The sequence below is a fragment of the Ornithorhynchus anatinus genome, chromosome 16 (assembly GCF_004115215.2).
Source record: "Ornithorhynchus anatinus isolate Pmale09 chromosome 16, mOrnAna1.pri.v4, whole genome shotgun sequence".
NCBI classification, from domain to species: Eukaryota; Metazoa; Chordata; class Mammalia; order Monotremata; family Ornithorhynchidae; genus Ornithorhynchus; species Ornithorhynchus anatinus.
This window is the reverse complement of record NC_041743.1, coordinates 42,383,774-42,395,244: the sequence shown is the minus strand read 5'-3', so window position 1 is coordinate 42,395,244 and position 11,471 is coordinate 42,383,774. Positions and strand designations below refer to the sequence as shown.

The 11,471-nt window shown below is 45.2% G+C and overlaps 1 protein-coding gene across 2 annotated transcripts; it reads left to right on the top strand.

The window, feature by feature from the left end:
* The first annotated feature begins 776 nt into the window (after window positions 1-776).
* PPIE (peptidylprolyl isomerase E) lies at window positions 777-9,709 on the top strand. Of its 2 annotated transcripts, none has more exons than XM_001515559.6 (10): window positions 777-881; window positions 2,304-2,402; window positions 4,950-4,993; window positions 5,470-5,496; window positions 5,991-6,072; window positions 7,184-7,281; window positions 7,825-7,948; window positions 8,077-8,262; window positions 8,792-8,934; window positions 9,252-9,709. In XM_001515559.6, the coding sequence occupies exons 1-10, from the start codon at window positions 851-853 to the stop codon at window positions 9,318-9,320; spliced, it is 903 nt and encodes a 300-aa protein (XP_001515609.2). In that variant the 5' UTR covers window positions 777-850; the 3' UTR covers window positions 9,321-9,709. The 2 variants fall into 2 exon arrangements, with proteins under 2 accessions (XP_001515609.2, XP_007662966.1); XM_007664776.2 differs by lacking the exon at window positions 777-881 and adding an exon at window positions 1,137-1,203.
* Window positions 9,710-11,471: the final 1,762 nt, after the last annotated feature.

Here is an 11,471-nt window from a genome sequence, read left to right as displayed (position 1 = left end):
TCTCCCCCGATTAGACCGTAAGCCCGTCAAACGGCAGGGACCGTCTCTATCTGTTGCCGACTTGTTCGTCCCAAGCGCTTAGTACAGTGCTCTGCACATAGTAAGCGCTCAATAAATACTATTGAATGAATGAATAAAGGGGGGGTGGGGGGACCCCTCACCTCTACCTGAGGCGGGGCCCTGTCAGAAAGAGAGGGGCGGGGGAAGGGGAGGAGGCCCGGGTGGTGAGGGGATAAGGGAAGGAGGGAGGAGGCCCGGGCAGTGAGGAATTGAGGGAAGAGGCCCGGGCGGTGAGGGGATGAGGGAAGAAGAGAGGGAGGAGGCCCGGGCGGTGAGGAGAAAGGGGAGGAAGCCCGGGAGGTTGGGGGATGAGGGAAGAGAGGCCCGGGCGGTGAGAGGAAAGGGGGTGTGGGGGAAGGAGATGGAGGAGGCCCCGGCGGTGAGGAGAAAGGGGAGGAGGAGGGAGGAGGCCCGGGCGGTGAGGGGATGAGGGAAGAGGAGGCCCGGGCGGTGAGGAACTGAGGAAAGAGACCAGCTGGTGAGGGGATGATGGCGGAGGAGGAGGAGGGCCGGGCGGTGAGGGGATGAGGAAAGAAGAGGCCCGGGCGGTGAGGGGATGAAGGAAGAAGAGGCCGGGGCGGTGAGGGGAAGGAGGAGGGAGGAGGCCCGGGCGGTGAGGGGATGAGGGAAGAGGACGCTCGGGCGGTGGGTGAGGAGATGGAGGAGGCCCCGGCGGTGAAGGGATGAGGGAAGAGGAGGCCCAGGGGGTGAGGGGAAAGGTGAGGAGGAAGGTCGGAGGAGGAAGCAGCCCTGTTCCGGGGGAAGAGGCGGAGCCGAACTGCGCCGCATCATGGCCACCACCAAGCGGGTCCTCTATGTGGGTGCGTAACGGCAGCCCCGGGCCCGGAGGACCAGGCCTGGGGGTTCGGGGTTCGGATCCTGCGGGGTTCGGGTCTCGGGGGGCCCGGGGAGGCCGGCGGGCTCTGCTCTGTGCCCTTCTGCGGGGAAATTGCCTCCTGCGAGCCCTCCGCCCTCCATGCCTGTCCTGGCTCAAAATGGGGTCCCCTAGGATGGCGATTTTTGTTTTCTCACCCCTTAGGGACTCGAGGCTTATTCGGAAATAATATTTTTTAATGTGCAGGACTCTAACCATGAACCCAGTGGGGGGTGGATCGCTTAGTTTAGAGCAGTGCTTTGCACATGGTAAGTGCTTAACAAATACCAACATTATTATTAGCTGCGACTTTTTTGGAAATAATAATAATAATAGTATTTGTTAAGCACTTACTAGGGGCCAGACACTGTTCTAAGAGCTGGGGTAGATACAATAATAATAATGTTGGTATTTGTTAAAGCGCTTACTGTGTGCAGAACACTGTTCTAAGCACCGGGGGAGATACAGGGTAATCAGGTTGTCCCACATGAGGCTCACAGTCTTAATCCCCATTTTAAAGATCAGGTAACTGAGGCACAGAGAAGTGAAGTGACTTGCCCACAGTCACACAGCTGACAAGTGGCAGAGCTGGGATTCGAACCCATGACCCCTGACCCAAGCCCGGGCTCTTTCCACTGAGCCATGCTGCTTCTCAAGGTTGGACACAGTCCCTGTCCCACATAGGGATCACAATCCGTAATCCCCATTTTACAGATGAGGGAACTGAGGCCCAGTGAAGAGATTTTTCCAAGGTCCCACAGCAGACAAGTGGTGGAGGCAGAATTAGAACCCAGGTCCTTCTGACTCCCGGGCCCGGACTCTCTCCACTGCACCATGCTGCTTCTCTCAGAGCCCCATCGGTGACTTAAGTCATTTAACTGCTCTGTGCCTCAGTTCCCTCATCTGTAAAATGGGGATTAAGACTGAGAATCCCATGAGGGACAAGGGACTGTGTCCAACCTGTTTATCTCCTGTCCACCCCGCCACTTAGAACAGTTCCTGGCACGTAACAAGTGCTTATAACAAATACCATTTTTTTAAAAAAGTGATTGACATGTGTGAAGGTCAATTTGTTGAATATGCTGCATTTTCCTGCAACAGCATATTTTGCAAATTGGAAAGGAAACTGCAAGCGTTGTTTCTCCATGAAGCCTGAGCTTAGTACAGTGCCTGGCACATAGTGAGCACTTACCAAATACCATTAAAAAAAATCAGGAGGGTACTCCAGTCGTATTTTTCTTGGTGCAGTACCCTAAACTCAGAGTTTTGCAGCCCAAGGGGCATGTTGTTCATACTTACCGGGCTACAGTCCCCATGGATGGGGCTAAAATGAGATGCCTGTATAGAAGTGCCTTTATTTTCCTGGCAGGTGGGCTGGCAGAGGAGGTGGATGAGAAAGTTCTTCATGCGGCTTTTATTCCCTTTGGAGATATCACAGACATTCAGATACCACTGGACTATGAAACAGGTGAGCAGTGTTCCATGGCCACCCAACATTCATTCATTCAATCCTATTTATTGAGCACTTACTGTGTGCAGAGCCCTGTACTAAGTGCTTGGGAGAGTACATTACAGCAGTTAACCGACACATTTTCTGCCCTCCACTGATTTCAGCCTCAGGGAGAGAGGCTCAGATTCAGAGTTGCTTTCTTATTCATTCAGTCGTATTTATTGAGCACTTACTGTGTGCTGAGCACTGTACTAAGCGCTTGGAAAGTCCAATTCGGCAACAGAGACAATCCCTCCCCATTAGGCTCACAGTCTAGAAGGGTGGGGACAGACTACAAAGCAAGTGGACAGACATCAATAGTATCAATATAAATAAATAGAATTATATTCACATCATTAATAAATAGAATAATACATATGAACATATATACACAAGTGCTGTTGGGGGGAAGGGGGTTAGAGCAGAGGGAGGGAGTAGGGGCGATGGGGAGGAAAGGAGGAGCAGAGGAAAAGGGGGGCCTCAGTCTGGGAAGGTCTCCTGGAGGAGGTGAGATTTCAGTAGGGCTTTGAAGGGGGGAAGTTTGCTAGTGTGGTAGATGAGGAAGGAGGGCTATCCAGACCAGAAGTATGACGTGGGCCGGGGATTGACGGTGGGACAGGTACAGTGAGGAGGTTAACGGCAGAGGAACAGAGTGTGTGGTATGTGCACTCAATAAAGTTGTTACCACCACGATCCTCCCCGCTTCTGAGGCCCTCAACCATGGCATTATATGTTACTCCACTGTGGGCAGGGAATGTGTCTGTGTATTGTTACTCTGTACTTTCCCAATCACTTAGTACAGTGCTGTAAACACAGTAAGTGCTCAATAAATACAATTGAATGAATACTCTCCCTTTCTTTCAAATCCCATATTCAGTCTGTTGTCCTATCCTGTTGGCTTTTTGTCCATAACCTTTCCAGGATCTGCCCCTTCCTCTCCATATAGCCACTGTGCAATCTAGCCCTTGAATCTTACATCGCTATTCCCCTCTCCAGGACATACTTCACTCTGCTGCCAGAATTGTTTTTCTAAAACGACACCCTACACACATTACCCGTGTGGCTCATAAATCTCAAATAGCTATCCATTCCTCTTTGTATCAAGCAGAAACTTCTGACCATTACCTAGAAGGCACTTAATCGGCTGTGTCCCTCCTCTATCCACTCCCTTTTTCTGTTACACCCCAGCTCTCACTCTTCAGTCTTCTTAAATGAACCTACTCACTATTCCTTGTGCTCGTGTTTCCCACTTTGGCCTTCCCCCTCTGAAACTTCCTTCCCCTACAAATCCAACAGACCACAGCTCTTCCCATCTTTAAAGTCCTTCAAAAGTCACATCTCTTCAGGGAAGCCATATCCAATCAATTTCTAATCACCTCAGGTTATGGACCCAGCTGCTGCGCTTGCACTATTTCAGAACCTAAGCACTCCCAACTTTCCCTCGGTAATCGTATATCACAGTAATCGTGAGCTCCTAGCCCGTACACTTCATTCCTCTAAGCATCAGTTTGCTCACTGTGCCCCAGTCTCATCTGTCTCACCTCCGACTCCTTCCCATATCCTCCTGGAACTTCCTCCCCTGTCATTAATGCCAAACCACTACTCTCCCCACATTAAAGCCAAATTAAGGTTACATCTTCAAGAGTCCTTCCCCAGTTAAGCTCCCTTTTTTTTCCAGCTCCTCCCCTCTGCATTGTTTGCACTTGGAGCTGTATCTTTTGGGCATTTGATATTCACCTCACAATCAGGCCCTCCGCACTTATGTACATGTATATAAATTATATATTATAAATTGATTTATATTAATATGTCTCCCCCTCTAGACTGTAGGCCCATTGTGGGCAAAGAATGTGTCTAGCAATTCTGTTGTACTCTTCCAAGAGCTTAATATGGTGCTCTGCACACAGTAATTGCTCATAAGTACAATTGATGGATCAGTTACTTTAATTTTGGTGTGTTAAGGGAAAAGAATTGGGATATTGGGGATGGTCTCTTCTTGGCATTTGAAGCATTTTAAAAACTGCCTGATAGTATTATTTCTATAGCATCAAGTGACTTCTAAAGTGAAATTCTAATTTTGTTCTCTTTCTCCTGTGGTTGAACAGACGGTTTTTGTCTCTGTAAAGCAAATTCTATTCATATCTATTGTCACAGAAGAATTATTGTGCCGAGTATTTTGAAGTTCTAATACAATGCTGCGTAGACTGTAAGCTTGTTATGGGCAAGGAACCTGTTATCAATTCAGTTATATTGTACTTTCTGAAGTGTTTAGTACAGTGCTGTGCACACTGCAAGTGCGCAATAGATACGTTTGCATATATATTCAATTCAGTTGTAAAAGCAAAAGAAAATATGAGGGTTATGCCTGGTAGTGTGACAGTTCAAATTTAAAAAGGGCTGTTTGCATTTTTTGTTACGGCAAATGTCCTTTGCTTTTGGATTCTTTACAATCTTTGGGGCAGGTATTTAATTTTTTTATAAAGCCACAAATTTTAAAGGATCTCTTTTATAATCTTTTTCTTATAGAAAAGCACAGAGGATTTGCTTTCATTGAATTTGAACTGGCAGAGGTGAGACATGATTTTAAATAACTCCATACTGCGTTTTTCCCATTTGGCCTTTTCTTCAACTTACTGTTAATGGTTGGAGCCTTTATGAGCATTTTTCATTCACAGAACCATTGAAGTTTTTGTTTCCTTGATACTTCGTGGTTTGTTCTTAAGAGGCGTACGTGGGCTTCGTTTAAATTATTTTCCTTGTTTGAAGATAAAATCCACTTTTATAAATAAAACTCAAGTTTTTTTTTGTGAGGGAAATAGTTAATAGTTACTTTCCCACAATATTAAATGGTACTTACTTTGCTTTCCCCATTTTTACCTCCCCCCCACCAGATTTTAAGCTCCTTTTCACTCTGTTACCCTCTTCCAAGCCCATAGTACGGTGCTTGGCACAGAGCAGACACGCAATAAATACTATTAATTGAAATGCTTTTAAAGTGCATGACTAAGTGTTATGTGGCAATTTGATTTTCTGCTTGTTTTTCTAGGATGCTGCAGCAGCTATTGACAACATGGTATGGATTGTATTCCTTCTTTGTAGTTTTGTTTATGGACAGCTACAAAATTCTCTCTTTTCCTTTCCCACATAAATTGAATAGTAAGTGGCAGGCTCCCTCCACCTCCGGTTTAAAATGGAACTGAACTTTTTAAGATGTGAGAAACACTCGCTGTTATTTGCTTTTGTGTCTGTTCTGAAGACCTTGTGGTACTTGCCCCTATTCAATTTTCCCTCCCTTATTGTTTTTGGATTCTAAAAGTGATGGGGAAATTGGTTGCTGATGTGGGTTATTCTTTCTGAGAAATTCTTCATCTTGGGGTGAGTTGAAAGGCAATTCAGATCTTGGTGTTAAGGATCCTTTTATTTCAATTAAAGAAAAAACATCTTAGGACCAAGCTGTAGAGAAGGGGCTGGGATGTGCACCCCCGCTGCATTTTCTAATCATTAAAAGCTCTGTTTAAACTTGGTAAGGTAAAGATGAGAATAATAATAACGTCGATTTCGCTGCAGAATGAATCTGAACTGTTTGGAAGGACAATTCGTGTCAACTTGGCAAAACCAATGAGAATTAAAGAGGGCTCTTCCAGACCTGGTGAGTGAATAAATGACTAGCTGTAAAATGTCCCATGGCTCTGAAGGTTGTTTTCTTCTGTTGTTGTTTGTTTGTTTGTTTAAATGATTTTAGTTAAGTCATAAGTGTCAGGCACCGTACTAAGCGTTGGTTTAGGTACAAGATCATCAGGTTGGACCCAGTCTGTGTTCCATTTGGTACTCACAGTCTTAATCCCCATTTTACCGATGAAATAACTGAGGCCTAGAGAAGTTTCATGACTTGCCCAAGGTCCCACAGCAGACAGAGCTGGGATTAGAAGTTAGGTCCTGGCTCCTAGGCCTATGCTGTGTCCACCAGGCCATGCTACTCTTTATTTGTGTTGCTTTGCTGAATACCTGTTCTCTAGTAGGACGGCCTAGTAGAAAGAGCATAAGACTGGGTGTCAGGAGACCTGTGTTCTATCGAATCTGCTGTGGGACCTTGGGGAAGTCACTGAAATCTCTGGGCCACCGTTTCTTCATCTGCAAAATGGGGATAAACTATTTGCTCTCCCCACCTCCTCTGTGGGGCAGCATAGGAGCTCAGTGTTGATGCTGATGAGCTATAGCCTTCAGTGACGCAGAAACAATAATAATAAGGCTTTATCTTTGTGGCAAGTATACTTTTACCCTCCTCTGGGAAAGAAGTGTGTCCCATTTTTTCCAGTTTGCTTTTTTTTTGTTGTTTTTTTTAAGCACTTGCAAATGTAGTAAATAGGATTTTGCTCCCACTTTGTGATGTGAGGGTGGCCAATTCCATTCATTCATTCATTCCATCGTATTTATTGAGTGCTTACTGTGCAGAGCACTGTACTAAGCACTTGGAATGTACAATTTGGCAACAGATTGAGACAATCCCTGCCCAACAACGGGCTCACAGTCTAAAATGGGGAGATAGACAACAAAACAAAACAATTCCAGGAGCAGGCAGAAAGGCGTCTGTCCTTGGCTTAGATTTCTCTTTTATTCAGTTCCTGAAATTCCTTGTCTTTGGAATCCTCTCCAACTGCAGTGAGCACATTGGGCTGGAAGACTTTCTCCCTAGGCAACAAGGAACCCGCTTACCTATCTGGGATCGGATTAATCTCCCAACTCTCTCTTTTTCCTTTCAGTTTGGTCAGATGATGAATGGTTGAAAAAATTTTCTGGGAAGACACTTGAGAGTAAAGAGGAAGAGGGGTCAGAGCCTCCGAAACCAGAAACACAAGAGGTAAATAACAGCGTTAGGTGGTGCTATGCAGACTGGATAAGTCAGAGTGCCTTTGATCTTGTTCCTGGCAGGTCAGTGGACAAGTTGAGTGGGAAATGGGAAGAACTGGGGCGGGATGCTCATTAGAGGCATTTGATTGATTGGTTAATTGAGGATCTTTTCAATGGACAACTCTGGGAGTGACTCAAATCCAAGGGAAAGAAAAGTTTCAATTAGACTGATGTTCCCCAACCTGTTTCCTTCCCTTTCTTCCTGTTTCAAGTGATTATTTTTTAATTTTTTATTGTCACTGGTACCCAGTATTTGGCTTCCGATCGTCATCTGACAGAAGACGGGTACTTCTGTGGCATTTTTGGAGGATGAGCAAGGGCGGTTGGAGTGAGTTCAGGCAATAAGAATTTGGGGTTTTGAAGGAAGCCCTACCCTGGACTTACCATGGGTGTTCATTAAAGTTTTAAAGCGATGTTACATGTTTTTCCACAAAGGAAAGCTCAAGTTAATGACGATGGGATCATTAAAGCAGAGCTTACTTTGCTTCCCCAGGGAGAGCCCCCAGCCAAAAAGGCAAGAGCAAACCCTCAGGTTTACATGGACATCAAGATTGGAAACAAACCCGCTGGTCGGATCCAGATGGTCTTGCGTTCTGACGTTGTTCCCATGACAGCCGGTAAGAGAGACACCCCTCTCCTCTGCCCCCTCATTAGGAGAAACCTTCTTGGTGACTCTTTTTCGATAGATTCCCGTTTTGTGGTTCTGTAACTTGGTCTTTATCTTCCTTTCCTGTTCCCAAACCAGAGAATTTCCGCTGCCTGTGCACCCACGAGAGGGGCTTTGGCTTCAAGGGCAGCAGTTTCCACCGCATCATCCCCCAATTTATGTGTCAGGCTGGTGACTTCACTAACCACAACGGCACCGGCGGCAAATCCATCTACGGCAGGAAGTTCGACGATGAAAATTTCATACTGAAACACACGGGGCCAGGTGAGAACAGGGACCGGAGATTCCAAGTGCGTTGGAATGGGCCCGGGATTGTCGATTCATCCTTATGGGTAGTGAAGAAGCATGGTAGCTTTAAAATCAATGTTTTTAGCTTCATCACTTCCCCACCCCCCCACCTTTGGAACATAGGGATTACCTGGTGAGGAGCTAGTAATTCTGGGCTTTGTTTTTATGGGTTTTTTGGGGGTGTTAGTGAAATCTTTTAAGAGGAGGGTTGGGAATTTTGTGGAAGCGGAATGTTTTAACAGACTCTGGAAGTTGGGATTGAGAAAGCCAGAAACAGGGAGGACCACAGGGCAAAGGATGACTTCTGAAAATAAGGCCAATGACTTTTGACAAAAACCAGAATGCAGACAGCCGTCTGGCATGCGTTTCTTGGTTCTCGGACTTATCCGGTAATGATAGGGCTGCCCGATGTTTGTGATCTTCAGGCAGGGATCATTTTCTGCAGTGACCGTAGACTGTTGTGTGGTAAATCGGCAACTGACTTGCCTGCTGTCTTTCTCCCCAGGCCTGCTGTCCATGGCGAACTCTGGCTCAAACACCAACGGCTCCCAGTTCTTCCTTACTTGCGACAAAACAGATTGGCTGGATGGAAAGCACGTGGTCTTCGGGGAAGTGACTGAAGGCATGGATGTGGTGCGGCAGATTGAGGTAGGAAAGCAGGTGGAGTGAGGACCCCAGATTATATATTTTGGGCAGAGGGGCCCTTGATATTTCTTCCCTGTCACCCTTTCACCTTCCCTAAACTAGCTCTCCCAGCCGTTCATGCCTCCACAAGGTAGGAGGTGGAGTGATGCGGGTTCCATAGATCCATGCTAGAAGGCTTGCCCACTCCCTGTTTTTCCCTTTGCCCTGGTGACGGTCTCTTTGTTCCGTTCTTAGGACAGGCCCAGTTGTCCCCTAGTGGAGAAAATTTTCCTTTCTTCCATGAATTTATGTTCACTTTTTGTTTTGTTTCACGGTGACAGGCACAAGGCAGCAAAGATGGGAAACCGAAGCAGAAAGTGATCATCTCTGATTGTGGAGAGTATGTGTGAGATCGTCCTTTCCTTATGCTTCTGGACAGCGAACTGGACTGGGCAGGAAGGTCTCTGGAAAGAAACGGGCTAATGTATCTAGGTCGAGAAAGCATCCGTTCTTGCCTAAATGTTTTTAGAATGAATCCAGCTCTGAAGCTTAGAATGTACCATCCCTTCAACAGGCAACAGTTTGGGCTGGCTTTTGGGCACTTTATTACAGGGAGGCGATGAAAATAAAAATACATTTAGTGAATCTGCGGAACAAAGAGTGAACAGACAGCGTGGATACCAACTGGGCTGATTGATTCTCTCTTCTTCAGGGTTGTTTCTGGCCTTACAGAGCAATGAACTGCTTGGTTGAAATTTTTATTTTGTTAAAATAAATTGTAGGGTGTATTTTTGTTGCACATCTTTGTTTGGATTCTTACCGATGAAGTTGGGAAGAGCCGACAGTCTGCCGGGGCAGCAGTAAGCCAACCCAAAATGGTAAATGGTTTTCCCTTTTGCAGGTTAATGAGGAAAATGAATCCAGAGGAGCTGGTTAAAATAGCTATGACAATATTGATGGTTTTAATGAAATTCTAGGAACACACACCTTCCCTGATACATAAACATGCCTCACAGGAGTTTAATGAGCTGGGTTTGGTTTAGCTTTTGGCAGGTCTAGACTGGGAATTATGCTTTGATCACTTCGGTGGTTCAGGTTGAATGACACTGAAGGCCAGTCTTCAAACAGTTGTGATTGTGACTACCCCCTTTCTCATTCTCATTACCCTCCTGACTTCTGACACATTTTCTGTCTATCAGAACATGATTCAACTTGAGTTTTGAGTTTTGCCACGTTTAACCCATACATTTTCTTCCCTAGAGGCAGTGGTTATAAAAAGCAATGGCATTTGTCTGTTCTACGATTTTGTGACCCACTGTGGTCTGGGTCTTGACCACCTACTATACTAAGTGCTAAGGTAAATTTCACAGAAGCCCCAGACACCTTCCCCATAAGGATCTGACATGGTGCCTCAGTTTCCCCATCTATAGCCCCAGAATAATACCTTTCTTTGTCTTACAGGGCTGTTGGTAGAATAAACAAGGTCCTATATGTGAAAGTGATTTGAACCTTTTAAAGGAAAGGTACAAGGCATACTCAATCACCTAGTTACAACTTCTCAGGTCTTCAAAAACATTTTAATTCAATTTATCTCTTGGTGGATTGGAAAAGTGATTCCCCATTTATGGGCAGTAGCACTCTATATTTGACACCCCTCTGCATTGCTGTTTAAAGAGGGGGAAACCAAGAGTCTGGAGACTGACCAACTTGATTACTTTGTGCCTACCCCAGGGCTTAGTATAATAGCTAGCACATAGTAAGCCCTTAAATAATATTACAAAACAAAAAAATTTTGACAACTTGAAAGCTTTTACAATCCAGCCTCCATCACCAGACAGTTCTTCAACCTTTATCTTTCAGCCCAAGTTTCTACTTAATATCTTAAAAAATAAACTTCAAGTAGAGGGCTTCAATTCCACTGCACTGAACATTAAGGCTGTAAAGTCATTGTGGGCAGGGAAAGTGTCTGCTAATTCTGTTGTATTCTCAAGCATTTAGTACAGTGCAGAACATAATAAGTGCTTAATAAATACCATTAAGTTTCCTCATCTGTAAAATGATTAAATTCCTGTTTCCCCACGGCCTTAGATGGTCAACCCCATGGCATTAAATTTAAATTCCTCAGGACTTGCTTTTTAAATGAAGAATTGACCAGAGTAATAAAAGCCTTGATAAGAATATGTACCTTTTTGCTGCAAAAATGCTAAAGTACTGGGACAAAAATGGTCTTTCAGTACAGTGTAGCCTTTGAAAATATACAGTGCCATACTCTTCAAGGAAATGGGTATTTTCAATTTTGCCCAGCTTCAAAGTTTAATAATAATAATAAGGTATTTAAGTACTTACTATGTGCCAAGCACTGTACTAAGCACTGGGGTAGATACAAGATAATCAGGTTGTTCCGCGTGGGGCTCACACTCTTAATCCCCATTTTCCAGATGAGGTAACTGAGTCACCGAGAAGTGAAGTGGCTTGCCCAAGGCTACACAGCAGACAAGTGGCACAGCTGGGATTAGAACCCATGTCCTCTGACTCCCTCGCTGTTTCTCTAAAGTTTGCGT